At 44.4% G+C, this 26,286-nt stretch overlaps 2 protein-coding genes across 3 annotated transcripts; both read right to left on the bottom strand.

Moving 5' to 3' along the window:
* Positions 1-731: 731 nt before the first annotated feature.
* Positions 732-4,922, bottom strand: GHSR (growth hormone secretagogue receptor). The gene is given in 3 exon segments (XM_009927681.2): positions 732-1,145; positions 4,144-4,903; positions 4,905-4,922. Coding segments are annotated over 3 exon segments (1,083 nt in total). The 3' UTR covers positions 732-840.
* A 6,052-nt stretch (positions 4,923-10,974) lies between these two features.
* On the bottom strand, positions 10,975-21,718 carry TNFSF10 (TNF superfamily member 10). 2 transcript variants are annotated; one of them, XM_069792716.1, is made up of 5 exons: positions 21,478-21,718; positions 17,469-17,621; positions 15,884-15,926; positions 15,025-15,141; positions 10,975-14,311 (listed from the first exon to the last, which is right to left on the bottom strand). In XM_069792716.1, the coding sequence occupies exons 1-5, from the start codon at positions 21,601-21,603 to the stop codon at positions 13,866-13,868; spliced, it is 885 nt and encodes a 294-aa protein (XP_069648817.1). In that variant the 5' UTR covers positions 21,604-21,718; the 3' UTR covers positions 10,975-13,865. The 2 variants fall into 2 exon arrangements, with proteins under 2 accessions (XP_069648817.1, XP_069648816.1); XM_069792715.1 differs by having other exon boundaries at positions 10,975-14,314; positions 21,478-21,717.
* Between the last annotated feature and the right edge of the window lie 4,568 nt (positions 21,719-26,286).

The raw sequence follows: 26,286 nt of genomic DNA, 5'->3' as shown, positions 1-26,286 counted from the left end.
CAGTCAAGCTGAACAGAACAAGTACAGATGATGTGGCTAGTAAAAAAAAAATATGACTTTGGTGGGAGATTGTATTCCATATTTTTATAGCATCACTGCAGTCCTGAAGTCAGCACTGTCCTTGTCCCGCTGATATATCTTTAAAAAAATACTTCAGTACAGTCATGTTCGAAGCCCCTTCTGTGAAGGTATTTTTTTTCATTTCCTTTCTACTCGGACATGACATGAAGGTAGTTTATTTTTAGCATGTTTAAAAATTATCTGTTTTCTTTCTCCTTTTCTTTTTTAAGAAATCACTTTTCCTCATTCAGAGAAAAATGTTAGTTTATTTAAAAATCAGGATATGAAAAGTGTATCAAATTCTATGTTCACTACTCCGAAAAGGCAATTCAATTTTCTTTCTCTAGGGTCTGGTTATATGCTAACAAAACTCTTAGCAAAACTGAAGTCAACGCTGGAAAAATTCGGCTCGAATTAGCTGCTATTGAAGTCACACGAACTCGCAAGTGAACTGGGCTACATTTGCCTGTTAAGATGGTAAAGTCTAGCTCTCCTGCTAAAGTCAGTGCTAAAAAATCACAGGGGCAAAAGCAGCAGAGAAATAACACTTGAGCGTTGCCAAATTCTGTGACCGTGTCTCTCCTCCTATAGTCTCAAAGTTTAGTTGGGTTTTTTCTTCTTTTTAAATCTTTAACTGCCTACATAACATCTTTCAGCAAATCCAGATGATGACAAAAGTACAGCTTTAACGTTTCAATTTGTATTTCTTGCCCTCTCTCTCTTTCGTTATGGCTTTCTGGGAATTCCGGGAAATGATGCTCTGGCGCTGGAAATCGCGTGTCATGTAGTAACGCTGGGTTCTGTCCAAACGCGCAAACTTTCTTGCTTTGTGCTGGAGAGTCTTTTCTTTGGAAGGGGTTTGAGTCCAAACAGCTGGCAAGCGGCGACTCGGTACTTCTTGGACATGATGTTGTAGAGGATGGGGTTGATGGCTGCGCTAAGGTAGAAGAGGACAAAGGACACCAGGTTGCAGTACTGGCTGATCACTGCTATCTCCAAGGATCCAGCTTCAAAGGATTTGGAAAATAAATATCGTCCTACGTGAAAAGGCAACCAGCAGAGTATGAAAGCAAATACCACCACAACTAAAATAAAAACAGCAGAAGAAATTGTGTTAAGTGTGAGTATTAAAATATGGGTGATTAAATTTCTATTTCTTTAACAAGTTAATCACAAAGTGTGAAAATGCCTCCCGTAAGTTTTCAGGTTTGTGTCCCTCCATACATTCTCTGAGAGCATAAATTAGCAAGACTTAATACACATCGATCGTATCTAAACAGGCTGCCTGTGTATTGCACAACTAATCTGATGTAGCATACTTCTGACCTATAACACTTATGTTTTCATAAATAGAGAATTAAAGAATCAAAATGGTGACAAAACCAGTATAGCAATCTATCATCTGCAGCGTTTAACAATAGCAAATTAATACATAATGTGATAGACTCAGCACTGTGGTTTATAATGAAGACTGTAATCACTGGGAAGCAAAATTATTTAAGACAAAGCAGAATTATTTAAGGCAAAGGAAAATTATTTATGGCAAAGGCCCCAAAATGAAACAAACCACCAGCGTGTGGACTTGCAGAGCACATGTGCCAAGGTAAGAACAGAAGAGTGGTGCACCCCTCCAGGTGGTCCATTTTTTGGAGCGTGAGTTACTCCAAGTAGAGTAAAACTAAATATAGACTATATAACTGCATAATTACAGTTGCATAGTTTATCTGTAATATTACACTATCGCTGTGGTTGCATTTATATGTAAATATAATATATGCAGAGTAATAGGAATGTGTGTGTCTCTGAACATTTCCATCCTAGAGAAAGGGAAACTTTTTCTGTTCATTTCCTGTGTGCTGTTGACCTTTATGATTTTTCATATTGCTTTGAGTGTATCTATTAATATACCAGAGTGAGAAAAACCAGAAAACTCGAGGGAGGTTTTTCGACATTCTTAAGCATTTTTTACCAGTTAACCTGTTCTCTTGTGTTAGCAATCCTGCTTGCTCGTGTTAAGTCACAGGAGATAAAAAATTCAAAGAGCTAGGAGGGATGATTGTCAGACTGAGAACAGGCATTCTCAAGTTTAAACGGATACTTATACAAGACTTATGGTGGACCCTGAAGCACAGAGCTGAAATTCAGAGTATCTGTTTTCCAGCTCTGCATCTTCTTGAGCCATTCCATTTTTTCCGCAGTATCTTCACCTATAAAATTCAGATAATGTTTCCCTAGCTCACCAGTGTGCTCTGGAGTTTAATCCATATGCTGAATATTATCATAATGGTCATTACAAACAGAATTTTAAGCATAGTCAGTATTTTCACATGTGGGCATGCATATCCCTAGTCAGGCTTTCGACAGTTTGATCATGACGCATGCAGAATCACATTGATTTCAACAGGAATGGGGTATGATAGTTCCTTCACAAGTCAGGCTGTACAGTTAGATGTTTAATTACGGACCTAGAAGCATAACCTTTCGCTACGATTTAAAACAAGTGTCGATGCTAATCCCATTTACTTGATGTTCCATGACTTGCTAAAGTCTTACAAAGTGCCTTCTAAATTTTCAGCAGAACATTAAAACCACTGAGAGCAGACTGCATTGAGCATCTGCTGGTACTGAGCCCTTACTAACTACTTTGTTTCCATCTTTCCATCAGATATCAGGCTGTTATCATTTAAAGAATATTGGCTCTTGCCACTGTCTTGCTGTTCTCAGACCTCGTAAAAAAAAAAAAAAAAAAGGTGTCTGAAATATCGTAATGTTTGTGGCAATACTTCAGGGCAGAAATAAACAGTTATTTCAAAATGATTTACAGGTAAGTATACAGAAATATAAACACGGTAGTAATATATGGCAGCAATTTACTTATTGTAAGTAGAGAGTCATAATCCTGAAACTCTCGAAGTGTAAATGAAGAATTACTTCCAAGGTCACGCTTACCAGACTGAAGTAATTCTATTGATGATAAAATGTAGCTGAAAGGGCACAAAGAACGCTGCGGGTTTTATTATTCTCCCTGCCCTTGCATAGTAATAAAGTAGGACATGAACAAAAAAATCAGTTAGGCTCCCATGTAATAATTAGGGTACCTAGGACACACTGCCACCTCTTTGTCGAGCTCATTAGCCCATCCCTTCGACCTAGCCGAAACGAGCACGGCAGAGCTGCCGCCCGTGAAACCTTCATGCAAAGCATCTCGTCCCCCCTGAAATCCACGGGATGACTTGCACTGCGGAGGACTTTTTTGCTTGACTAAAAGTGCGCAGCAGCAGGATTCTGCAGTTTTCAGCCACTAAACTGCAGACCGACTCTTCGGGTTTGTGTATCAAACTCCCACCACGTGCACTGACTTAGTATGTTAAAATATGTGTTTCTGAGTGCCAACAATAGCTGTTGTTTAAACGATTCAGCGATGTAAATATACAGAGTTAGGAATGACAGCATCTGTCATCTTGATCCTGTTTTCTTAAAGGCAGTGAGAATTTACAGGATCGCAGACCTCAAAGGAGACACGATGCTCCCTGTTCAGCACATCCTGGTGTTTTGCTAATATAAAAATGCAGATTAATTTTCATAAGCTTACACGGCCATGCTAGTAAATCACCCCAATTTGCTAAAACCTTGATGCTCTTTTCACATGAAGCCAAGTGCACATCATATGCTGCTTGCTTAGTCTGCAGCTCAACTTTGTGGTTTGAGAGGAGTTCAGTTTTGTTTAAAACTCAAATAAACTATCCTTCTGTAAATAAGACCGGCACCCACAACCGAAGAGCAAAAACGTTCGAAAATCTCCAGGGCACTAGCTAATTGTAACCATAGTTTTCGTCCTTGTCGGTGATTGTTATTAACACTTGTTTACCTGAGCTCAAAACAATTAGAAATAAACCCGAGGAAGGAGGGGAGTTATTCTAGGAATACCTGGTGGTGTAGCCCTTCGTATGAATCGTTTTCGGTAAATGCTTCCCTTCGGAAGGAACTCTAGTGAACTACCCGAGCTCTTTCGGTCTTTCTCACGCACAAACACCCACGCAAGCACACACATCCTTTGGAAAAAACGAGCAAGAAGAGCCGTACCTAACATTTTCACGGTTTGCTTGTTGTTCTTATCCCTGATAAGAGCGTTTGGACCGATGTTCTTTCTCTTTCTCCTCCAGAGCTTCCTCCCGATGAGGCTGTACAGCACGGTCAGGCAAAACACGGGCAGGAAGAAGAAGACGCTGGAGGTCCAGACCATGATGGTGAGGAGCCCCGAGCGGACGGCGTACTCCGTGGCTCGGCACTCGTTGGTGCTCAGGGGGTTCGTGCCGTTCTCGTGCTCGACCCCCACCAAGACGAAGATGGGTCCGGCGCTGATGAAGGAGACGGCCCAGAGGAAGAGGATGACCAGCTTGACCTTCCCCTTGGTGATGATGACTTTAGCTCGGAGGGGGAAGCAGATGGCGACGTACCGCTCCACGCTGAGGGCGGTGATGTTGAGGATGGTGGAGTAGGTGCAGCTCTCGCTGACGAACTGGAAGAGCTTGCAGAGGAGGTCCCCGAAGTTCCAGGGCCGGTACTGCCAGAGGCGAAAGAGGTCCAGGGGCATGCAGAGGAAGATGAGCAGGTCGGAGAAGGCCATGCTGGACAGGTAGAAGTTGGTGGTGGTCCTCATGTCCCGAAACCTCGACACCACCACCACGGTCAGGAGGTTGCCGACGATCCCCACGACGAAGAGGAGGACGCAGGCGACGGTGATGCCGGTGAGCACGGCCGCGGGGAAAAGCCGCAGCGGCCCCTCGGTCCCCGTCCCGTTCTCGGCTCCGCGCCCACCCGCGCTCCCCTCCCGCATCCTTCCCCGCCCGCGGGCTGCGCATCCCCTCCGCGCCCCTCCGCGCCCCTCCGCGCCCCTCCGCCGCGCTGCTCGGCCAGGTGCGGGAGGCGGGCAGGGCACGGCGGCCCCGCTCCGCCCCTCTCCGGTCTCTGCCGTGTGTTTGTGGTGTGTCTGTCCCCCCCTTCCACCTCCCCTTTACCGACCGCCCCCCCCGGCCCCGGGGAGGGCTGGCGCTCGCCCGCGCGTCAGAGGAGACGTGGGCGCGCTGGTTCCGCGGGCGCGGAAGAACGAAGGCGGCTGCGGAAAAAAAAAGTCGTAGCGGCGAGGAGGTTTTAAACTTTTCCCTGCCGGCTCTCGGTGCGGGATTGGGGACGGGTCGGGTTTTTTTTTTGCGGGGGGGGGGGGGGGGTTGGGGGTGCGCTGGGCAGGTGCGGTCCCCAGTTGTGGGTGGCAGGGGTGGTTGTGCTTTTAACTCCCTTTTGCGGGGTGTCGGAGGGTGCTTTCCCCTCCCTTTTGCGGGGTGTCGGAGGGTGCTTTCCCCTCTGCCTGTGGAAGCGGGGGTGGCTGGGGGTGCGCGGTCCCCCCCCCGGGGGGGGACAGTCCTGGGGATGCGGAGCTCCGGGGTGGGCTGCGATTCCTCTCTCCTCTGCCCTTGGATGTTGGCAGGCTCCGGTTGAGCGAAGCCGCAGTCATCACCACCTGCCGTGCGATTTCCCTACAATTAAATTTCAGTTCAGCACGTTTCTGCCGTCCGCCGCTCTGCCCTTTGCACACCCGTACGTTCCCACGGTGGGTTTCCCCAGCTGCGGACTCCTACCTGCTGCCGAAGGATAACGGGGTACCCCCGAAGAAATAAGATGGAAGCAGTGCAAGGTGGGATCGGGGAAGGTGAAGTGACCCCCAGCGCACCTGTAAAAGGTACCTATCTCCTCCTCTCCCACAAAGCAAGTCAAAAGTCCCTGCAAAGCGTCGGAGCGTGCTACAGCACAATCTTTTCTCATTCCTGTTTTTCTATCCAGAGGGGCTGCACCCCTTCCCTTGTACCCCATCTCTCAGGTGCCAACCGGTGCTCTGAATCCACGTCGGCATCTAGCTCGATTCAGCCGAGAAACAGTTTGGCCTGGTTTTCCAGGGCGCACTCACGTACATGCATATGCCGTCGGGAGCTTTGCTATTTGGTGGCTGCAGAGCTTTATTTGAGGATGGAGCACAAGCGTGGTGTGACGCACCTCTGTGTTACTCTGCCCGTGTCTCTGAATCTGCCTGTTTTCTGTAATTTACTTTAATAATGCAAGCATCAGCCTTAGTGCCGAGTCCCTATCCTGTTTGGATGATACATTTTTGCAGTTTCATTGGAAGCAGTATTCATCATTGCTGCTCTTGAACCGTGAGACAGTTTTGTAGCAAGTTACTCAGCAGTTGCTAAATTTTATGGGGGATGGCTATACATTAATTGCAGCTGAAAAGAAGGAAGAGCCTAACGTGCTTCTCACTTTGTTTATCCAGCTGCCTATATAATTGTTTTTCATGTTTCTGAAGAAAAATCACAGGCTGCATGCCACCAATGTACAGTTATTTCATGTTAGAATTTCGTGTCCCATCTAATTCACATGAAGTTGCATTATATTATGGAGGAGCTGGTAACTGCCTCTGTATTTAGGCTGCCAAATACTTTGTATTATTATAAAGAGTTATTTCACTCTTTTTTTTTTCCCCCTGATAAACTCTCAGAACAGCGGCATTAGCTGAAGGATGTTGATATTTGGCTGAGGAAATGGCCTGAAGCTATAAATGTGACTTTTCTGTGTAGAGAGGATCCCTCATTCTCATGAAATTCTTCCAGGTTTTGCTGAGCTGTATCTTGTAAAAAAAAAATGGTCCTTTCCCTCTCCTCAGGGAGAGAAAAGCTTTCTTTTCTTTTTTCCAGAAAAGAAAAAAACCCCCAAACTTATTGAAATAATACTTGAACTGAGGTGTGTGCAGCAAAATCAAGTAGCCAAAAGTGAGGTAGCACCAGATTTATATACTCCGGACAACTTGAGCTTGTAAAGCAACAAATTGACACTTAATTCATTGGGAGTTTGATGCGTCGAGTGATGAGCCCCTTGGATCAGAAATGGCAGTTGTGCTTTGAATCCAGCAACATCGATCCCCTTCGTTTAAAGGGTATCATGAGTCAAGGGCTTCTCTGGCTGCTTTTCCTTCATGGGGTCAGGGCCAGAAAAGATGTCAGCTGAGAGAGAAGAAAAGCAGCTCCAGTTTTCTGATTCTTTCTGATTTCTTTGGCAATCGCAGGCCAAATTTCAATGGGATATAAAGAACTGACATCCCACAAACTTTGCACGATAGCGAATTCCTGCCTCTGCTTTGCACATTCTGAAGGACAGTGGTGAAAGAAGATGTAAGAGTTGTGAGAGAAGGTGGCTTTAGGCTGCAGAAGTTATCTACTAGCCCTTAACTGCAAGAACAGTACTTTTTTGTTGCCTTAACAACTGCAGAAAAGATTAAAGTCACCGATGTTATTAGGATGAGAGAAACGGAGAGAAAGAGGCAGAAGTTAAGTACTTTTTATTCACAGTTTTATCCGCTAACTGGACGTATGAACAAAACAGATATTAAAAAAAATATTTTTAGAAAAACACATTATAATGGACGTTTACCTCTCATGGAACTCTTAAAATACTGGTGCTTCTTTTCAGTAGCTTTAAAGCTGTGTTGAGCACTGGAGGTAAGGTAGACGAGAGTTTCTATTTATGGAGTTTTGAAATCTCTCTCCAATGTTCCATGCTTTCCATTTTCTTCTCATTCACTAAAGTTTTAATTCTTGTTTATATCATTGTTTGTTGTCATGGAAATATCTGAAGGCTTTGATTATAGAATGATTATGGCTTTATCACGGAGAGATGAAGAAACTGGAAAACAGACTTGCAAGGAGAGATCTCTTAGGTAAAAATGATGCACCTCCAACAATTCCCAGAAAAGAAAATGCAGGGTTTTTTATTATGTCTAGAAGCAGAACGTGTTTTGACTTTTATTATAAATGTATTTTAAGAACAGAAAGTAGCATTTGGTGTATGCTTTCAAAGGTTACGGTTTAGCAACTATCATCAGTGAGTAGTGCTGATGAAATAGCAGTAATCCAACTTAATAACCTAAACCCCAGAATGTGCTCAAATGACTTTACAGTTGTTTATATGGCAGTAAACATCTGCAAGCAAGACTTCAAAATAGTGCTAGTGTATTAATCAGCAAAGCTGTGCTCTACCACCACTAATCCAGAGGCATCTGGTTTAGAGTTAGCTTTTCGCCGTGCTTCAGCTCATCGTGCCGCGAGGTCGCACGCTGGGCATTAACGTCCCTCTTCGTTAGACTTGTTCACCACGTGGAGAGAGAACATGCGTGGCTCGTCAGTCACAGGTATGTTTACTGGGGGTTAAAAGTACATAGTGTTTGTTTATTAAACAATTTCTAGCATAAGAGTAGTAGATGTATCCTGTATTTTTTTTAATATCATTGGACATTCTCTCTAAAGAAGATCTGCAGGTTTTGACTCCAAGCTGTCCTGGCTTTCGATGGAAACGCTCACCTGACTTACATGGATTTATTAATACTCATTATGATTTGAGTTCTGTTAGTGCCAGAACATGCAGGATGGGATTGCATAGTTAATTATTCCTGGTCATACTTTCTTGTCGATCCTTCTATCTTGTGTTAAATGGGGAGTGATAACCTGGCGCAATTCACCAGCAAATCTGCAGTTAATCCACTTTGTCTTCACCCAGTAGTTATATGGGCTAAACACCTATGACTCAATACAAACCAAGAATAGTATGAGCTGAAGAATTCACAATCATCAGACCAAATTGGAAGTATCTTGAGGAGGAGTTTGTGCCTTGGATTCCATTGTGTTTAAATTGCTGCTTTCTGAAAGGCTGTTTGAACAACTTTGGATTCCCTAAGGTTTGCTAATGCTGCGAGTGCTGTATACGTGATGTGTTCAGTGCGAATGTATTATGCGCATCAAAGACACGGAGTGTGCTTTATATTAACTCTGGTAGAACAGCCCATAAAAATGGGAAGCTGCTTAAACCGACAGGCGTCTGCCATAAGCTGCAGCCCCGTCTCACTGACCGCGAGCAGTTCGACAGCATTTCTGTCACAACCCAGTGTCCCAACTCGATGTCGCCTCTAAAACTTTCAGAAGAAACTAATGGAAATGTCTATATAGGTTCAGATTATGAATGTCTCGGGAAAAGGCGTGGTACAACGAAGCAGCAGTGATGCAGTCATCAGGCAGTTCACTGTGGTACCCTGGTAATCAGAGGAAAGCTTAATGATTTTTAACATGCGACATGCATAGTATGCAGTTGCAGTTTGTTAATACAGAGGAGTTACGGAGAACCAAATTTGGGATGATTCTGATGAAAATTTCTATAAGCTTCCATGCAACTCTACATGAAAAAAATCCCAACCTGTGAAAATTGGATCAGAGCCACTGATATCCTAATTTATCTTCCATTTCTGCTACTGAGTGGCACAAAGTGCCTTGGAGGGATGAATGAGATCTTGTCTCGGTGTGCTTATTTATGCTATATTGATCATGACATTCAGTCTTTTCTTAGACCCTAATATTTAGATGTAACCTGAAAACTACAATTATGAATCTCACAATCCTGGTGTCTGAATCAGGCTTTTTAACTGTTTGCATGGAGTACAGCAAATGCATCCCTGATCCTGCCTGGGCAGTGAATACTGCTGCAATACAAACAATAGTAATTATATTTATAAAGCCAAAGGGAAGCAAAAAATAGAAGTCCGTTTCCATGAGGTGATGAAAGGTACAATAAAAGCCAGTTAGCTGGCATGTCCTCTTTCCCATGGAAACACCAGAAAAGTGAGAACCCTGTGCCGAAATAAAAGCAGCCTCTATGAAAGGAATAATTTCTTTATAAAAACGTCTGGGCATCCCTGCAGTTTGGGGCTGCTCCTCCCCGGCAATGACATACTGGTTCCAGCGGGTCTCGGTGTGGATGGGGAGAGCCGCACGCGCGGACCTAAGCATCCCATTACTGAGGCTTGAGGCGAGCCCATCTATTTCAAATAAACCCTGACACTAAACACCCGGCTAAATGTATTTAGATTATGAGTCCGTTAGGGAGGCAAGCATCCTTTTGTTAATCACGTAGCTGCGCGGCGCGTAAAACGGCGATGCGGGGGTCTGCCAGAGCCCAGTACGGTGAGACCAAGATAATATTGGGAACTGCCGAGAGAAAGGTGATGTCGAAAGGAGACACGCGGAGGTGAAATAGCCCTTGGGAGTGGCTAAGGTGGGGGCAATGTTCCTGGGGGTTTGTGCCCCAGGAGCAACTGGTTTCCACGCTGCGGCAGCTCGCTGCTGCTCCAGCCGTAGCCCTTCTCTGCACGGGCAGGACCAAACCAGCCCCCCCTCCCATCTCAGGGCTGGGGGTCAGGTTCGACGGTGCCTTCGTGTCGAGTTTCCAGGGTTCGCTTGGGTTTCGTACCCTTTTTTGGTCGGGGCAAATTTTAGAAGTGGCGGGAACAGACCAAACGATATCCCATGTTTGCTTTTGGAGCAGGGATTGCATTTGTTTGCAACATTAGGGGATCTCCAGTTTACTGCTGCTTTACAGTGTCTGTGTAAATGGTCCTTGTCCCGCTGAATTCAATATATTTTCTGCTGTAGTTCGGTCATGGATGAGAATTAGATGGTTCCATACTAGATTTCCCAGTGCTTAAGTAATTGCCAAAGCCCAGAAACATGAGAAGGACCCCAAGGGAAGTGCTCGGGGTTTTGTAGTCTCTGGTCATGAGATCATTTTCAGTGTTTCCTTCAGCGTACTGCTTCCAGATGCTGTTTGTTCACCAACTGGAGTCTGGAAGCCACTTATATGGCATTACACGATATGGCACTGCTAAATAGCTTGCGTTATGTATGATGTCCTGTGCATTGCAACTGTTTGTGGCATTTAACGGATTATAACTGATACCAACCAATGTCAGAGATACTACTTCAGACCGGGTTGTTGTTATGGAAGCCATAGGATGACACCAACAATCACTGCAAGACTAAATAATTATTTACTAAAAATGTTTTATATAAAATGCATGTAGTAAAAAATTACAATAATTACATGTTACCACAACCTACACCCACAAATAAAAATTTGCTACATTTGCCATTCAACGTAAAGTGAGATGAAAAGTATGATTCAGGGTGCAAATGTACAAACAGAAGTTGCTATATCTTTCTATTCATCTTCAAATGTGTCCTGTCTGATATTGCTCGATCATCTCTCCCCAAGATAATATCTGGCAAGCATGCCTTTGGATTATTCAAAAATAAAATACGATTATTTGGTGTGATCCTTGTTGTGATAGGCTCTGCACGCAGAGACCAAGAATATGTACATTTAGATAAAAAAAGGAAGATAATGCCAGGGAGCATTCCCTAAGTGACAGCCAGCATGGTGTTATATATTGAGAATTGAGGAGAGAACATGGAGAAAACAAAAAAAATCTGTGTGTGACTGATAGACAGTTTGTCTTAGGATCAGCTACAAGTTTGTGGAGTCCCTGCGGTTTCCTTCCAGTCCTTTCTAGCAGCCACGACTCCTCCGTTACACAAATCACTTCTTAGCCATAGGGAGGGTTTCCGACTAAGCTGCCACCAGTAAAACCGAAATACGTTTTCACAGTTCAAATAAATTTCGTTTCAAATAAGCTCCTAAAATAACATTTCAAAAAAAACAAAGCCAACTTTTCAATATAATAAATTGCTAAAAACAACCTCAAACCTGATAACATGGGTCAGTCCTGCACAGAGATCGAAAAGCCCAGTCCATTTGAAAGGAGAACCTACAAAGTAATTTCTCCAATATAGCAGGCATCCAGATATGTAGGGAATGGCTTTGTTCTCTCTAGGCTTTTCTGGCAGGCAGAAAATTTCTGAATTAAATACTGAAATCAGAAAGAACACTGTAGAAATATTTTCTGTTCTCTGTTGAAACGTACGATTTGAGAATGAGACAAACCAAAGTGTTCCAGTAAACGATGAAGAATTTCACATGGTTGCTTACCACTGAAAACAGCATGTGTGATGCTATGTTAAAACAGCAGGCAAAAGTTAAAATTCCTCGTTTTAGGCTTATGGCAGTGTATTTCTTTGCCCTAATCTATCAAAAGGAGGGTATTCCTGAAATTCTTCTCTTGCTGCTCAAACACAGGTATTTAAGTGAACCATCGTACCTGCTTTTCTGAATGACAAAAGAAACACAGGGGCTTGTGTCTATTCATTTCCTTACAAAGTAGTACGATGACCGATGCATGTTTACTCAGGAGGCCCATATGCAACGGCTGTACAGTGATTTAATTAGCAGAATGTGGAGGTGAATGCGAGGGTTCCCACGGCAACCTTAGTGTATTAAAAAAATAGACAACCAGACTTTCTCCTGGCATCGTTCTGTTGACGTAAAGTAACATTTGCAAAACAACTGCCTGCCTTTCCCTCCAATTTTTTTTTCACTTTCACCTTCTTTTCCCCACTGTTTTCTCTGAGCCTGGGCAAAATGCATTCATGGTGCAAACTGGTATCGCTCCACTGACAATGCTGCGATGTGCTGATTTATGCTACCTGACTTTTGCTGTGGATTTAGCCCACAGAGCTTACACTGGCAAATTTTTTTGTCCCCTTTTTTTTTTTCTAAATAACAAATAGTCCTACTCATAGAGTTAAAAAAAAATAGTGGTCAGTTTTTTCAAAAATTATAGTTTAAAAAAAATTATGAAAATTTTCCACCCATTCCTAAAAACAAAACCAAAACACTATTACCTAAGTCTGCAGCTCTTGTTTAAGTATGGATAGTTGTGTCTGTTTTCCTTAAAATATTAGTCATTGGGGTGTGTTATTCTGCATTACATCCTACCAAATACAGGCCAGTACAAATAAACATGGAAGAGCCATGTCATGCTTAATTTGTGGCAAATGTCTAATAGAATTTGGTATCTACAGAAAAACACCTTTTTTCCTGGATCAAGTACTTGCTGTCAAGAAGTGTAACAGCAACTACATTACTGAACCTATTGGAAGCCTGGTGAAATCTTTGCAGCCCAGCAATTAAGTAAATAGGCACTATCATAATGTGCTGATAAAAATACTGATTGATTTCAAAACCTCTTCTGTGCCATTTCAGCAGCTGTTTTTATCTACAATATCCTGATTAAGACAGACTAATGTGTTTACTCAAGCCGTGATCCTGAAAAATGCTTAAGCACCTATTTAATTTCAAGCATGTAAATACCCTGATTTAGTCAGACTGTTCGTGTGCTTAAAATTAATTAGGTGCTTAAGTGCTTTGTTAGATGAGATGAAGACGTGCAGTTTTGAGTTTCTGACGGCCTTTCAACTTTTGTAAAACTCAGGTTCAAACAAAAACTTCTAGAGTAATTCCACGAGCATCCGGGAAGCAGTACTTGCAAAGGCTCCTTACAGGAGCTGAGATATTCAAGACAGGGTCCCAATGGAGACCACGAATAAAATTTGATGTCCAGTCCCAGCCTCGAGTAACCGGACACAGAGCATCCTCCATCCCGCCCGCCACGGCTGAGCTGGCGTGAAGCATCTCTGCACAGGTGGTGGCGAACGCTTACCTTCCTGGGTTTTTGGCCGAAGGTATCATCTGTGGTGGAAGAAATCTTCGCACGTCCCCAGCCTGGCTGGGCAGTGAGCCGTGGTGGCCGTGCCTGCACAAAGCACCACCATCCGCAGCTGAAGCCAGCTGCTGCGGCTCCCTCCTGGCCTGGGGGGAGAGTATTCGGCATGGTCGGACCTTGTGCTGAGTGAGCTGAGAAAGGGGAGTCTGGTATTGTCGGTATTGTTACAGTGTTTGCTTATTATCCCCTATTTTATAGAATTTTAAGCTGGTCCTGACTAGGAAAACTGGCTCCTTTGGAGCGTGATTTTCATCTTTTAACCGATCATAAAAGCCCCAAAAAAACTTGCTTCTTTGTCCATGTCAACTATGTCACCATTACTGACAGACACAAAAATCCTGTCCTCTCTTTTCAGCTGAAACACACCACCTTGGTAGATGGAATAAAGTCCGTATTCTGCCTTTTTAGACCAGCAGCTTGTTCTTGCGCTTTTCATGAGCAAAATGGGCTCTGGGTAATTAGTCAGTTTGTAAACATATTGGACAAGCTGTTTGGGGTTCCTGATTTGCGCCAACAAACCTGAATCCTCGTTCTCGTTTTCGCGGAAACGAAAATAAGTTTGTGAGTAGATGTAATAAAAGCCCGTTTGGGGTATGACTAACTCGCCATTTCTCAGCTCCACGTTGTACAGGAAAGAGTGGCCTTTCCTTGATGATTCCCAGTTGTTTATTTTTTGTCCTTTCCCTCTTCTGGGCGTGGAATCTACTTGAGAAAAAAGGAGAGAAAATGTTAAATTAAAAGCCCGGTAGTGAAGCCAGGTGCCTGCTAGTTGGGGAGCCTGGTTCTTAACAACGAAGTAAGGAAACCTGTTCTTCCCAGAGGCTATTGGGTCCATTCCCAAAACAATGCGAAGGTCCAGGAGTGAGTTGATTAGTTCTACGTGACAATTCATGTGAACTACCTTCATTTTAAATTTTTCTGCTCTCAAATAAGAGAAAAATCATCGTAGTGTTACTTAGTAACAAAGTTAAAATAGCCATTTGTGTCTGATACCCTCCAAAGCTGTAGAAACTCTACCAAGCCTTTCATTAATATGGCCTGAACGTCAAGCCTCTCCTGCCTCTGTCTCGCATTTCTAATAGGTCTGTCACCATAGCAGCTGGGACTCACAGAACCAACAGAAGGAAATTAAAGGAAAGAAAAGAGGTAAACTTAACGTTAGGAAGAAGGTTATTTATTATTTTCCCCCTAATGAAGGTTCCAGAAGAAAAGTCAGGGAGGTACCCAGAGGGCACAGGCTTTCTCCCTGTTCTGCGAGAATTAGCTGAAAAAAACACTGTCTGGGACAAGGAGACTTTTTAATAATTTGTTTCTTACTATTAACTCAATGTATTAAAAAGCGTATGTAAGCACGAAGCTAGCAATGAGAGAGTCATTTCTGTGATCTTTAACTGTTTTTAAAGGTTTTTCCTTACTGCGTGGGGACAGGGAATTCTTCCTATTGCTGTTGCCCGTCAGATGCGCCGCGATCTTGTTGATGGGACTGCGCGGTTGCTGCCCGTCAGTGTGCGACAGCGTCAGGGTTCTTTCAACTAAGGAAAGACAGAAATGGAACCTCAAGTTAGAAGCAAGGAGGTAAGAAAGCACATCTGCCACCTGGTAAGTACATCCGTCCCATTTGATCTGATTTTAAGGAATGTGTATATCATTTTTTTTAATTGACTAAGTCATAGACTGAATGCTATTTAGTGGCTAGTGAGGCTCAAATTTCTCTTTTGCTCTTGCTCTCCTTGAAATGTCTTTATATGCCTCTTTGTTCTCCTTTTTCTCCTTCCCCCACCCCAAAATTAGCACTAGACAACTTAAAATAACCCATAGTACCAGATTTTCACATTCGTGATCGTCTCTTTTATGGTTAAGTATTCATAACATTTACTCCGAATTTCCACTTGGAGGTTGTAATGCTTTCGCTCAACATGTTTAGAGCTGTATGAGCTACAGCAGAGCTCTTCCTTAACTGATCTATTGCTTACAGTAGTTCAGCACTGCTCTTTCCCGGGACGGCAGACTGTTTAAATGTCCCCGTAACACTGTGGGACCGCGGTCTAGAAGCTGAGTCCTCTGCATCCACTTTGGTCACCTTGCTCTAAACACTTGACCATATTTCTGGCTCCCAAAAATTTGCCTTCTGTAATAAGTAATCATTTTTCGATGACTTGCTGCCGGTACGAGATCTCAGTCAGTTTTTTCTGCACTTTTAAAAAACTGAGTGACTACACATCAGGTGCCACCAGGAGCTCCTTTTTGCCACAGATAATAAAATTATTATAATACCGTTGACTGCAGATATGTTTTCCTCGTAGCTTCTTGACATCATCTGCCAACAAACACAGAGAAAACGAATTAGTTTGTCAGCAGAAACTGATAGGTGCAGGAAAGAGATACTCCTTTCTCAAACTCATGAATAAAGGGTATTCTGGATTTGATCAACAAGCAAATAAAAAGCCTATTAATTTGTTGTAATCAAATATTCCTATGTTCACATCTTTTATGTAATGAAATACGTGGCAAAAGATTTTCAAGAAAGCTCAGCCATTTGGGCTTTAACCCTATTGGAAAACTTGACCCTCATGCTTTTCTCAAATCAGAAGAGATACAGTGTACAAGCATCAACTTCCATTTGCAGAATGCTTGGCAGTGTGCACTTCTGTGAGATCTTAGCTCTGAGAAATCAAATTTCCTTTATTTTTATACTTCTACATATCTACCTATCTAAGCTCTTAAGCCAGCATATCTTGCTTTGTGCATTCCCCTTCTTTATAACTGTTTGCTCTCTGCTGCAATGAACTAGTTTGGTTACTGATGGTGGTGCAGCTGCAGCAAACATGCTGATGGCTTGAGATTATTTACCTGGGTGACTAACATGGGCCCTGTATGGCCACTTACTGATGGGTTCTGCCATGCCACATTTCTATTTATCTATTATTATTATTGTTGTTGTTGTTGTTATTAACATCATCATCATCATTTATTATTTCTAGCACCCAGGCTATCTTTTTTTAAGCAATCAGGGAGCTAGTGGGTATATCAGATGTTTAACTGTCCACCAAATAAAACATTGTTTTCTTTATGCAGAAGCTTGGGGACTTCACTGGCAGAACTTCCACTGCATGAGCCGCGATCTCTGAATACAAACAGAGGATCTGTTCTGGGCTGCAAGATTTGCCAGGTAAGTTTTATCCAGAAGTGAATTCTTACAGATGAGCTTTTTAATGTGCCGGAGATGGGATTTTGAAAACCATTCCATAAGATTTTAGCCTTTCTGATTTTTCAGCCAGGCTTATTTTCTTCTCTGTAGCCAAAAATTATATGTATTGTGTGTAAGTCATGCAGGAGATGGTGTTCTCTGAATGGCCAGCTGGGAAGGTGCTGTGCCTGATGCCGTGTTCTCTCGCTCGCTCTTTCCTCCCCTAATACATTACGCAGCTCATGACTAGACCATTCCTCAGGCACCTTTCTCCCTTTCCCCATGTTACATTTCATCTCATTTTCTCATGCCAGTCTCCCTGTATTTCCAGAGAGGGACTGACACCTCTGCTAGCACTACGATCTCTACGGTCAGGTAGAAAACAAGCTCCAGTCAAACACTTCTGCCCTGAGGTATTTCAGACAAGCCAACCTATCACTGAAATTCGCTTAGTAAAAACTGATTGTCTTTGCTTTATTATTTCCTGATTGCAGTGAAACCACTGTCATGGTTTTTTTTTGGCTTTAGTGCAAGCGCTCTGCAGCTGAAGCTGTGGCTTGACTATTGCTTTGCAATAAAACCATCCAAGAGCCTCCCTTTATTCTGCTATTAGGATTCTTTGAATTGTAATAGAACCAAGCACACTGTTCCAGCGTGTCGGTTCCCAAATACCTTTTTAATTAACTTTCCCAGGTGCCACTTTACTTGCCAGCAGGGATCAGCCACTCTGTCTTCGCTTTCAATTAGATCCAAGTTTTGGATGAAATTTCCGATTTCCTCCCCGGTGAGACAAGCAATGCCGCTCTTGGAGTATGTGTCCTGGAGCTGCAGCAGAAGGGAAAGCCACAATTTTTCACCTGTGATGAGCTCGCAGATGTTCAGCTGTGGTATGTCACTAAATTCACTATGCTTAGGAACACGCTGTCTTTCCTTTAAAGCATTTGCTAGTATGGTGCACGTTATGACTACACAGATAGCAGAAATAATTCATCCTGATTTTACATATTTATTTAACTATGATGGCATACCTAATACACAAAAATATACTTACATTATCTCCACAGACACAAATTTGGTATCCAGCACTCAACTAAATAAGCTTTGTGAAAATTCAATACCCAAATCACTAGTGTAGTGAATTCTTTAGTTTCTCTAGTTCTGCATTAAAAACATTTCTTTTGCACAAGGGATTTTTCTTCACAAATTATTGAGGATGAAATCAAATATCAGACCTTAAAAGTATTTTGCATTCAGCCAGTGCCACTTACAACCCAGGCTTTCACTGATACATATCCATACCATACCCTCCCCATATCCAGTCCGCGGTCTCTCTGTAACAGTATTTGACTTAATAGTTCGGAACAAAGTCCAGACAACAGAAGTGACATTTGGGTCCAGATAAAATTATAATGCGGAATGCTTGTGACATGGGCCTATGTCTATACCCTCTAGTGACAGAGGAAGGACGTTTTCTTCCGATAAAAAGAAAGAAATGAGTTTGATGAGAGTGGCAAAACTCCTGTCGGCTCCAAGGGAATGTGCCTGGGAGTTTCTCTGGTAGCGGAGAGCTCTTCCCAAGCCCTGCAGGATAAGGGACAGAGACAACTCCAGCTGGCGCTGTTGTTTAATGTACGAGCCCGTAACCTGTGTGTGCTGTCTCCAGCAAATGCGAGCAGAGATCAGCTCCTGGTGGCTTTCAACTCCTTTGCTGCTGCATTAGCTGTAAAGACTGGTAAGGCTCGGGGTGCCAGCAAAGTACTACAGAACTTGGAAGAAAGAGCAGTCGGCACTAAACATGCAAAGCATTCAGATGGACTTCTGGTTGTTAACACTTAAATTGCACTCTTCTTATGTTAAAGAAGTATGGTTTGGTTTGCTAAACAGATCCATTTATTCTGCAAGTACCAGTTTCAGCTGTCCTTGAGACTGGGGTATTGAAAGCAACAAATGGAGTCACCTCCTCCTCAGCACAGCTTTTCTTGCCTGTTAGAAAACAAAGGCATTTAGGAAGAGATTCCAGGAGGATGAGAATTCCCCGTACTACCCTGCAAGTCCTACCGTGTTGAACAGCACCTTCAGTTTGCAGCAGCAGACTCCATTGTGCTTCATCTATTACTTGAAATGATTTTGTATTCTGGAGGCATCTGAGTAAAATGGGGCCACCCCTACGAGTGCTGGTGAAGGTTTCTCTGTCTTTGCTGAGGAGTACAGTGATATTCTTAAATCAGGTTTCTTGTTTCAAGAACTCACTTGAAGTGGTTAAAATTGTGTGCTTATTAAGGTAAAACTGCACTTAAAACTCAGGGCTTTGACAGATTTAACTATACTAGCTTCTATAACAAAGCAATTTGATGAGTTTAAAAAAAAAAAAAAAAAGCAGTTGAGACCTTACTGTTTATTCTCTTGACAGCTCTGCTACAGTTTACCTCTGAGCTTTGCCCTCCAATCTGGAAGCAAACACTCCTGCGCTTCTGCCTTCTCCTTACCTGCACACTTTTCCCCCAAACGACTTTACTAGCCTGGCATTGGAACAGTATTTTGCATGGATTTTGAAATCTTCGGGGAATGCAACCTTGCACCACCACCGTATGGGACTGAAGGACTGGTATTTCTGTTCTATGGGTAGGGAAAGCAAGGCATCAGGGTGGTGAAGACTTACTCCAGTGAGGTTATCTGTAGCACTGAGGTCTTTGAGAACACAAGTCCTGCAGGAACGCTATCTTGTAAAGCTTCTCTCCTATTCTAGGAGTGCATTGACTATGTTTTCAAAACAGAAGGAAGTCTGAGGATATTTTCCTTGCAGCCCTGTATCCTGAAGCATAATGAACTTTATTGTGCTCGTGTCTCAGCACTTCCTTCCATAGCAAAACTGTTAAACAAATGGTCATGCTCATAGTCCTCCCCAGACTACTACAGCTGTAGAGAAAAAAACCTGCTACTTAGACATTTTTTTTGTAAAGATAAAAATATCTGCAGTTTGTGCAGCCATAGTAATTTGGTGGAGGTGTAGGAATGCAGATATTGTGAACAACAAAGGGAAGAAAGCTGCGCAGACAAAAATCGCAGTTTATCTTTTGAGATTTATTCCACATGCACCATGTGGATGTGGGGGTAGCAGATTGTGTTTCTAGATAAGCTTTTTCCTTGTTTATTGCGCACCAGATGGCACATGCAAGAATATGTGCTTAAGGTACCCCCTCCAGAGCCAGCAACCCTCCTTTGTAGCCCAGCAGAACTTCAGTGTGGCTAGATTTAGCTTTTCACACCAAAGGCAGGCTTGTTACTCTTCAGAAAGAGTAAGTTGTATTTTGGGTAAGTATCACTAGATGTGGTTGTGTCCCAGGTGTACATGTTTGAATAAAAGGAAGGGAAAGATAAGTGTGGTTACTAATTACTTAGATTGGCAAGCTTGTTAGCAAAGAACTCTGAACCATATGCATGAAGAGACGAGAATGCATTTATGTATTTTTCTTCATTATCAGTATTATGTAACCTGATTTCATAAAATCAGCACATCTCTGTGACTCCCCCATGTCACCAAATATGGGACAGCCACAGCTACAAAGTGAGCAGGAAAACCTGTTTTATACATTTCCAAAATAGGCGCATTGGCTTGTATTATAGAATACTGTAATACCCTTTAACATTTGCTTCACAGAGGACTTTGGCATCTCAGAAGACTCCACCTATTAAATCTGGTGTGGAATAAACGCACGGGTAACATAACATTTTTACATTTATGCAATACTTCCTGAAGTCGTATAACTATAGTGCACTTACCTGTGGTTAGGTTTACTTTTGTGCCAGGGAGACCAATGTAGCGGTACAACTTGGAGCAGTGTAGTAAATTTTGGGCAAGACGCTCGGGGAAACCCTGAGCACTAGAAGGGTCAGTGAAAAGCAGGACCGCACACACAAAGGCTCATGGAACTATCAACTCAATGTAATGTTCTTGGAATGCAAATGATCTTTTGGAGGAGGAGGAAAGAGTTAAGCAGGAGCTAGCAGGCTCGAAGGGTGGCTGCAAGGAGACCAAAGCATCTAGACTACACGACGGGGGTTTTACAAGTCGCTCTGAGGAATTCAGCGGTGTTTGCCGTCTGGGTGAAGTTCCTTTGGGATTACTCACTGCCTTAAAACTATGTCTTCTCCTAGAGGAGGCATTTAAAAGGCACCTCCGCTCTCCCCAGTGTTTCTCCCCCGCTGTCCGTTCGGCTGCCCAGCTGGCAGAGGCAGCTGCGGCTCCAGCTCCTCCGAGCGCTCCTGCCGCCCCTGCGGTGCCGACGGGGCACGGCCGTGTGATGAGGTAGCGAGCTGGGCGCTCTAACGAAAAGCACAGTTGCTACTTCTCTGCAACACCGCGTAACTTTAAGGGAAAGGGGAGAAACTTTTGAAGCGTTCTCGCCTCGAACTCCGTCCCCTGCCTGCCTCCCCCGCGGCCCGAGGAAAGCCTGGACCAAGGAGCAGGCCCCCCCAGAGCGAAGCCCTTTGTCTGCAGAGCTCAGCAAACCCTTCCACGGTTGCCCGCAGCCCCGCTCGCATCGCGAACCTGCGCTCCCTTCCGCACCCGCCGCCCGTCCTTCCTTCTCTCGGCCAAAAAAAAAAAAAGACGGGAGAGGAAGGGAGAAAGCGGGGTCCGTCCGTGCCCGGCCCCCCGGCCCCGCTGCCTTCCCCCACCAACCTGTTTGAGCTCGTTGGTGAAGTAGAGGAAGGTGACGGCCACGCAGATGGACTGCAGGAGGACGGCGGCGACGAGCACGGCCCCGCAGGTCTGTCCGGGGCTGGGACCGGCCGCGGGCAGCATCATGGCCGGGCAGGGCTGGCCCCAGGCAGGCGCTTGCGCTTCCTCGCTCGGAAAAGCCTTTTCCCTCTGGGGGCAGGGAGGAGCGGCCCGGGGCCGGGGGCTGCTGAGAGGCGGGGAGGGGGAGTGAGGGGGGAGTTCACCCGCCGCTGGTCGTACGGCCCCGGGCAGCCCGCCCGCTCCACACCCCGCCCCGGCTGCCCGCCTCCGCGGCGGCCGGCGGAGCGGGCGGGACTCTCCCGCCCCCCGTCCCTCCCTCACGGCGGCCCGGTCCGCTGAGGCGGGCGGCTGCCGCTGAGGCGGCGGGGTGAGGGTCCGAAATGGCGGGAAGAGGGGTTGTGTGTGTGTGGGGGGGGGGTGTCATGGCTCTGCCGTCACGTTGCAGAGCATTTCTGAGCAGCCTTGCCGAGCGAGCTCCGCTAGGGAATGGTGGAAGTAGGATTTTATTTTAAGAGATGGAGGTTCTGGTTAAGAGGACAGCGAGGCCCGCCTGGCTCCAGGCTGTGATAGCCTTCTCTGTGGCTTCTCCGGTAGAGCTGGTGCATCGCTGCAAAGTGCCTGTGGGCCAGTAACTCGTACCAGTAACTAAATCGTACCAGTAACTCGTACCAGTAACTCGTACCAGTGCCGTTACACCAGCCCAGTGCTGCCGTCGCACCCTCTCCACACAGCTTTTCCCCCCTGTCACGACATGCTGAATGTCACGGGAACGTAAACGCCAGGTACATTTTGGGCTTGCTTTACCCGAAGTCACATTTGGGTTGGTTTTCAAGCCTTGAAGACCCCCTGCTTGCAGACTTTTCTCCGAATAGTTGAGCGCAGGTAGAAGTCTCCCAAAGGCACGTGCAACGATTGAGGACGTGCCCATTGACTTTTGCTGGGGTTTTGATACCTTCATCTCACACGGACTGTGGATTATAAGCGACGTCGTAATTACCTGCAGATGCTTTAAAATCAGCAGAGGTAGCAGCAGTATGGTCTGCCGACTGTGCAGCCATGGAAAATCGGGATTTCAAATCCAAGTGCAGCGATTTGAGTGAGTTCACTTTCACGCCGTTGCTGCGGGGCAGTAAGAAATTCTGGCCCCTGCCCAACATCCATAACCTGAGTGCTAGGTGGGAGTTCTCAGTACAGCTACAGGGCAAAATTAAAACAAAGGTCTCTTCATCTCTCCTGACTGTCGAGAAGATCTTTAGAAGAGGTAACTGCATTGTACTGAACCATTTACAGGGAAATTAATTGTTTTTTCTTCCATCATCATGTAGCAAAATGACCCCCAAATCCCTGTTTAATGCAGCAACAGGCAGTTTATTTCTCTGGCTCTTTGTAACAGACAATCTGTGTGCCAAAACAGTTCAGATCTGTGTAATTCCAACACATATGTCAGATGGGGAGGATTAACATTTTCTTGAAAGTGAGCTCATGATCTCCTCCTATGACTTCTGAGCAAAGTAAATGTGACATTTGGGCTCCTTCTGCTTTACATCATCCCGGCCTTCTGAGCAGGGCTAGTGGGACTCTTGTTCACATTTGCTTAGTGCAAAGTAGCTCTCTGCATCAGCTGCAGAACAGGAGGTTCTTACAGATTTTAGCACATGCACCAAAGCATCTTACTAAAAAATTATCTGCCTCCTACTTTGTTTATCGTGGTTCATAAATTTGTAAGAAAGAAATTTCATCTGAGGGAGCCATGTGAAGAGTCAATTAAAAGGTGATAAACTAACTTGGAGGAAAAGTCCTGCCTGCTGAAGAGAGTGTGTGGATTTTGATTCCAAATATTCAAGGAGGTCCTACCTCATTTGAAGGAAACAAAACTTTTTTCAGTGTTTACTTTCAAAGAGAATAGAAGCAAAAGTGAAAGGAAGCCCAGGGCACTGCAGAGCACTCTTGCTATTGTTCACGTTTAGGAGTTGGTCTTTATTCTGTGTTTTTTCAGCCTTTTCGTGGATTTCTCCCTAACCTACAGCTCATAACAGAACTGTTTTCATGGGTGAACGTACCAAGATTTTTCCAAGAGCCATGTACTCGGCTTGTAGATGTCATCAGGCATGGTCCATCTCCCCCTGACTCATCATTTGAAATCCTCTATGGATATTCCTTATGTCTCTGATTTAATACTTGTTTAGTTAGTGCCAGTGTTGTAAGGTAAAATTAATGAAGCGTGTTTTGAAAAGAACAATGGGGAAAACGAGGAAAAAAAAACCCCGTCAGATCCATCTCTTCCAAAACCGACCCTGTCACATTTCTTTCTGAAGTTTTCAGATCTTAAAATCTCATTGCACAATGCTAAAATGTTTATGGGTTTCTACACCGACAAAGGATACTACAAGAGTGAAACTCCAACTGTTTCTACCATCAAATACACTTGAAAATCTTTGCTAATTTCAATGTTTACTTTTCCACAGACAATTTTTGTCTCTAATAAGTGTAAACTTATACTGAAAATAATTTGTTTCACATAATTTGTTCTGAGAGTGTAAAATTACTGTTTTGTTGAAATCTTACGGCAGTAAAACTGTGAGGTCGTGACACCAGTGGGAAGGAATGTCGTCAGCACCCCTTTAAACAAAACCAAGTCCTCTGCGTTTGCGTAGGGCTAGACTGAAACGGCTCCCCAGCAAAACCTCTGATTCTTCCTGGCTCTTTCATCCTATTAAAGCTTACTCGGTGAACCGTTTAATTAGAGATAAACCTTAATCTGTCCTGTGGACTCAGGGCCTGTGTTACTTGGCATGTCAAGGAAACACCTGGCAGTGGACCTGCCACACTTCTCCCCCAGCAGCGTGACTAGTAGGAGGCTGTAATGGCTTTGAAAATGTGTAAAAATGAAGGGAAGAGTGTCTTGAAAAAGCCTTTAGTTCTCATTCGTCACTGATTGCAGTGATGGGGGCGATGAAGATGTTTTCAGAGGACAGAGGTTCACGCATGTTTATACGTATTCTTCTCCCAGTGATGCAGATGGCTGTTATCACCACTGCTGTCACTCTCCGCCAGCCCCGGCGCAGCAGGGCTGTGCTCGTTTTCCAAGACAGAGAAAGCAGAGTTGACTTTCTGGTACATAGCAGTTCTCGACATTGATTTCTCTGCCGAGCAGCAGAGGAGGTCGTGTTTTTCGTCACAGGTATCAAAGCATGTATTTATAGTGCTCTAGTTGCGGACAGGGAATTTAACCGTTCTGGAGGGGAGAGCAGCCCCATGGCTGTGCTTTCTGGCTGTAGTTTTCCTCCTCCTGGGAGCATGGCTCAGATTGAGCTTTTTGTCACCAAAGATGCTACGACCCCTTAAGTCTTCCTTCGCAAGCTAATGCCAAACTCAGGTACCTGATTCCCACCAGAAGACACCTGCATGCTGCTGTTGGTTTGCGCTTTGCTACTCCAGCCGTAAGTTCCTACCACGAAGCCTCTGCTTATTTGGCTGTAAGAGCACAGTAAGAGATTGCTGTGTCTGCTCTCCTCCCCGAAGGGAAGGGACAGTCCCTGCCCACCTCCACAGCCTCCCAGCGCACGCACAGGGCACTGCCACGCTCTGCTTCAGGGACACGGGTCATGAACAGCCCCATCCTGTCAAGCCTGCCGATGAAGCAGGCACAAAAAGCATGGTTTGCTCCAGCCAGCGCAGAGTTAACCTTGCACAGCGGTCCTCATTTTTGTACATGTGCCGGACAGATCACATTTTGGCTCCTGCGGTTTGTTCATTCCTTCGTGGTCCGTGCGCCAGATTCAGACCTCATGTTTTACTGTCAGTGGCAAACCATTGCAAATTCATGAGTTAATCGTGATTTATACTGTCATAGGATCAGAATGAGGATCTATTTATCAGCGCAATGCCCTTTTTGCCTATGGTGTTACACAAACAACAGCAATGGTCTAGCTGGTCCAAAATGCACCTATGAATTAATTTATTCAGACCTGACGTCTCTCTATCAATGCCCTAAGCAGTAGATTTGATAAATAGAGCAGGGAATATACGTGCATACGCATGCCACACTCATGTCCAATAATGCTGTAGCATTAGCAGTCTAGATCTAACTTTGGATCTCTCTTTTTTGGTGGACAAAATACTTAACCTTTTGCCTGTTAATGTGCTGTATATATTTTAAGTTTTTTCATTATGTCAATTATATAGGGGTACTTCCACCAGTATAGTGTCCTTTATGAGCACTCTTCAACTTTCAGAGAATTAGTACTTCTTTAGTTTTCTACAAAAAGTTTGTACTTAGAAAGCCAGTTCTTGAGTAGAACAGAAGCAGTGACAGCAGTATTCTCCAGATTTGTACACCTTCACAAGATCATTAACCATGGATTTGGGGTTTGTTGGCAGCATCTCTGGAAACTTAACTCTTGCGCTTTATGCTGCCCTGGGCAACCAGCCAGGTTTATTAGGTTGCCATGGCTTAAAAACAAAAGAGCACCTTCCTGATGCTGAACTTCTCTGTGAGTTTTGGTAAAACTCCAGCCGTGGGCTGCAGTACTGTGCACAGTACCTGCTCTTCTGACATCCACTGGCTGAGCCAGATGCCACGATTGTCACCAGGCATGTCCCGGTAAAGTACGTAGACATTACTCAGCGAATCAGTGCGATTAGTTTCACTGGCATGCCTTGGTCCGAGATTCCTTGTCATGCTCTTTAATGTAAATGTTTTATATGTCACTGTTTTTATTATTATTTGTAGTGCTGCAGCTCAGAATT

Source organism: Haliaeetus albicilla, chromosome 9 (assembly GCF_947461875.1).
Source record: "Haliaeetus albicilla chromosome 9, bHalAlb1.1, whole genome shotgun sequence".
In the NCBI taxonomy this organism is placed as follows: Eukaryota; Metazoa; Chordata; class Aves; order Accipitriformes; family Accipitridae; genus Haliaeetus; species Haliaeetus albicilla.
This window is presented reverse-complemented; position numbering and strand designations above follow the sequence as displayed.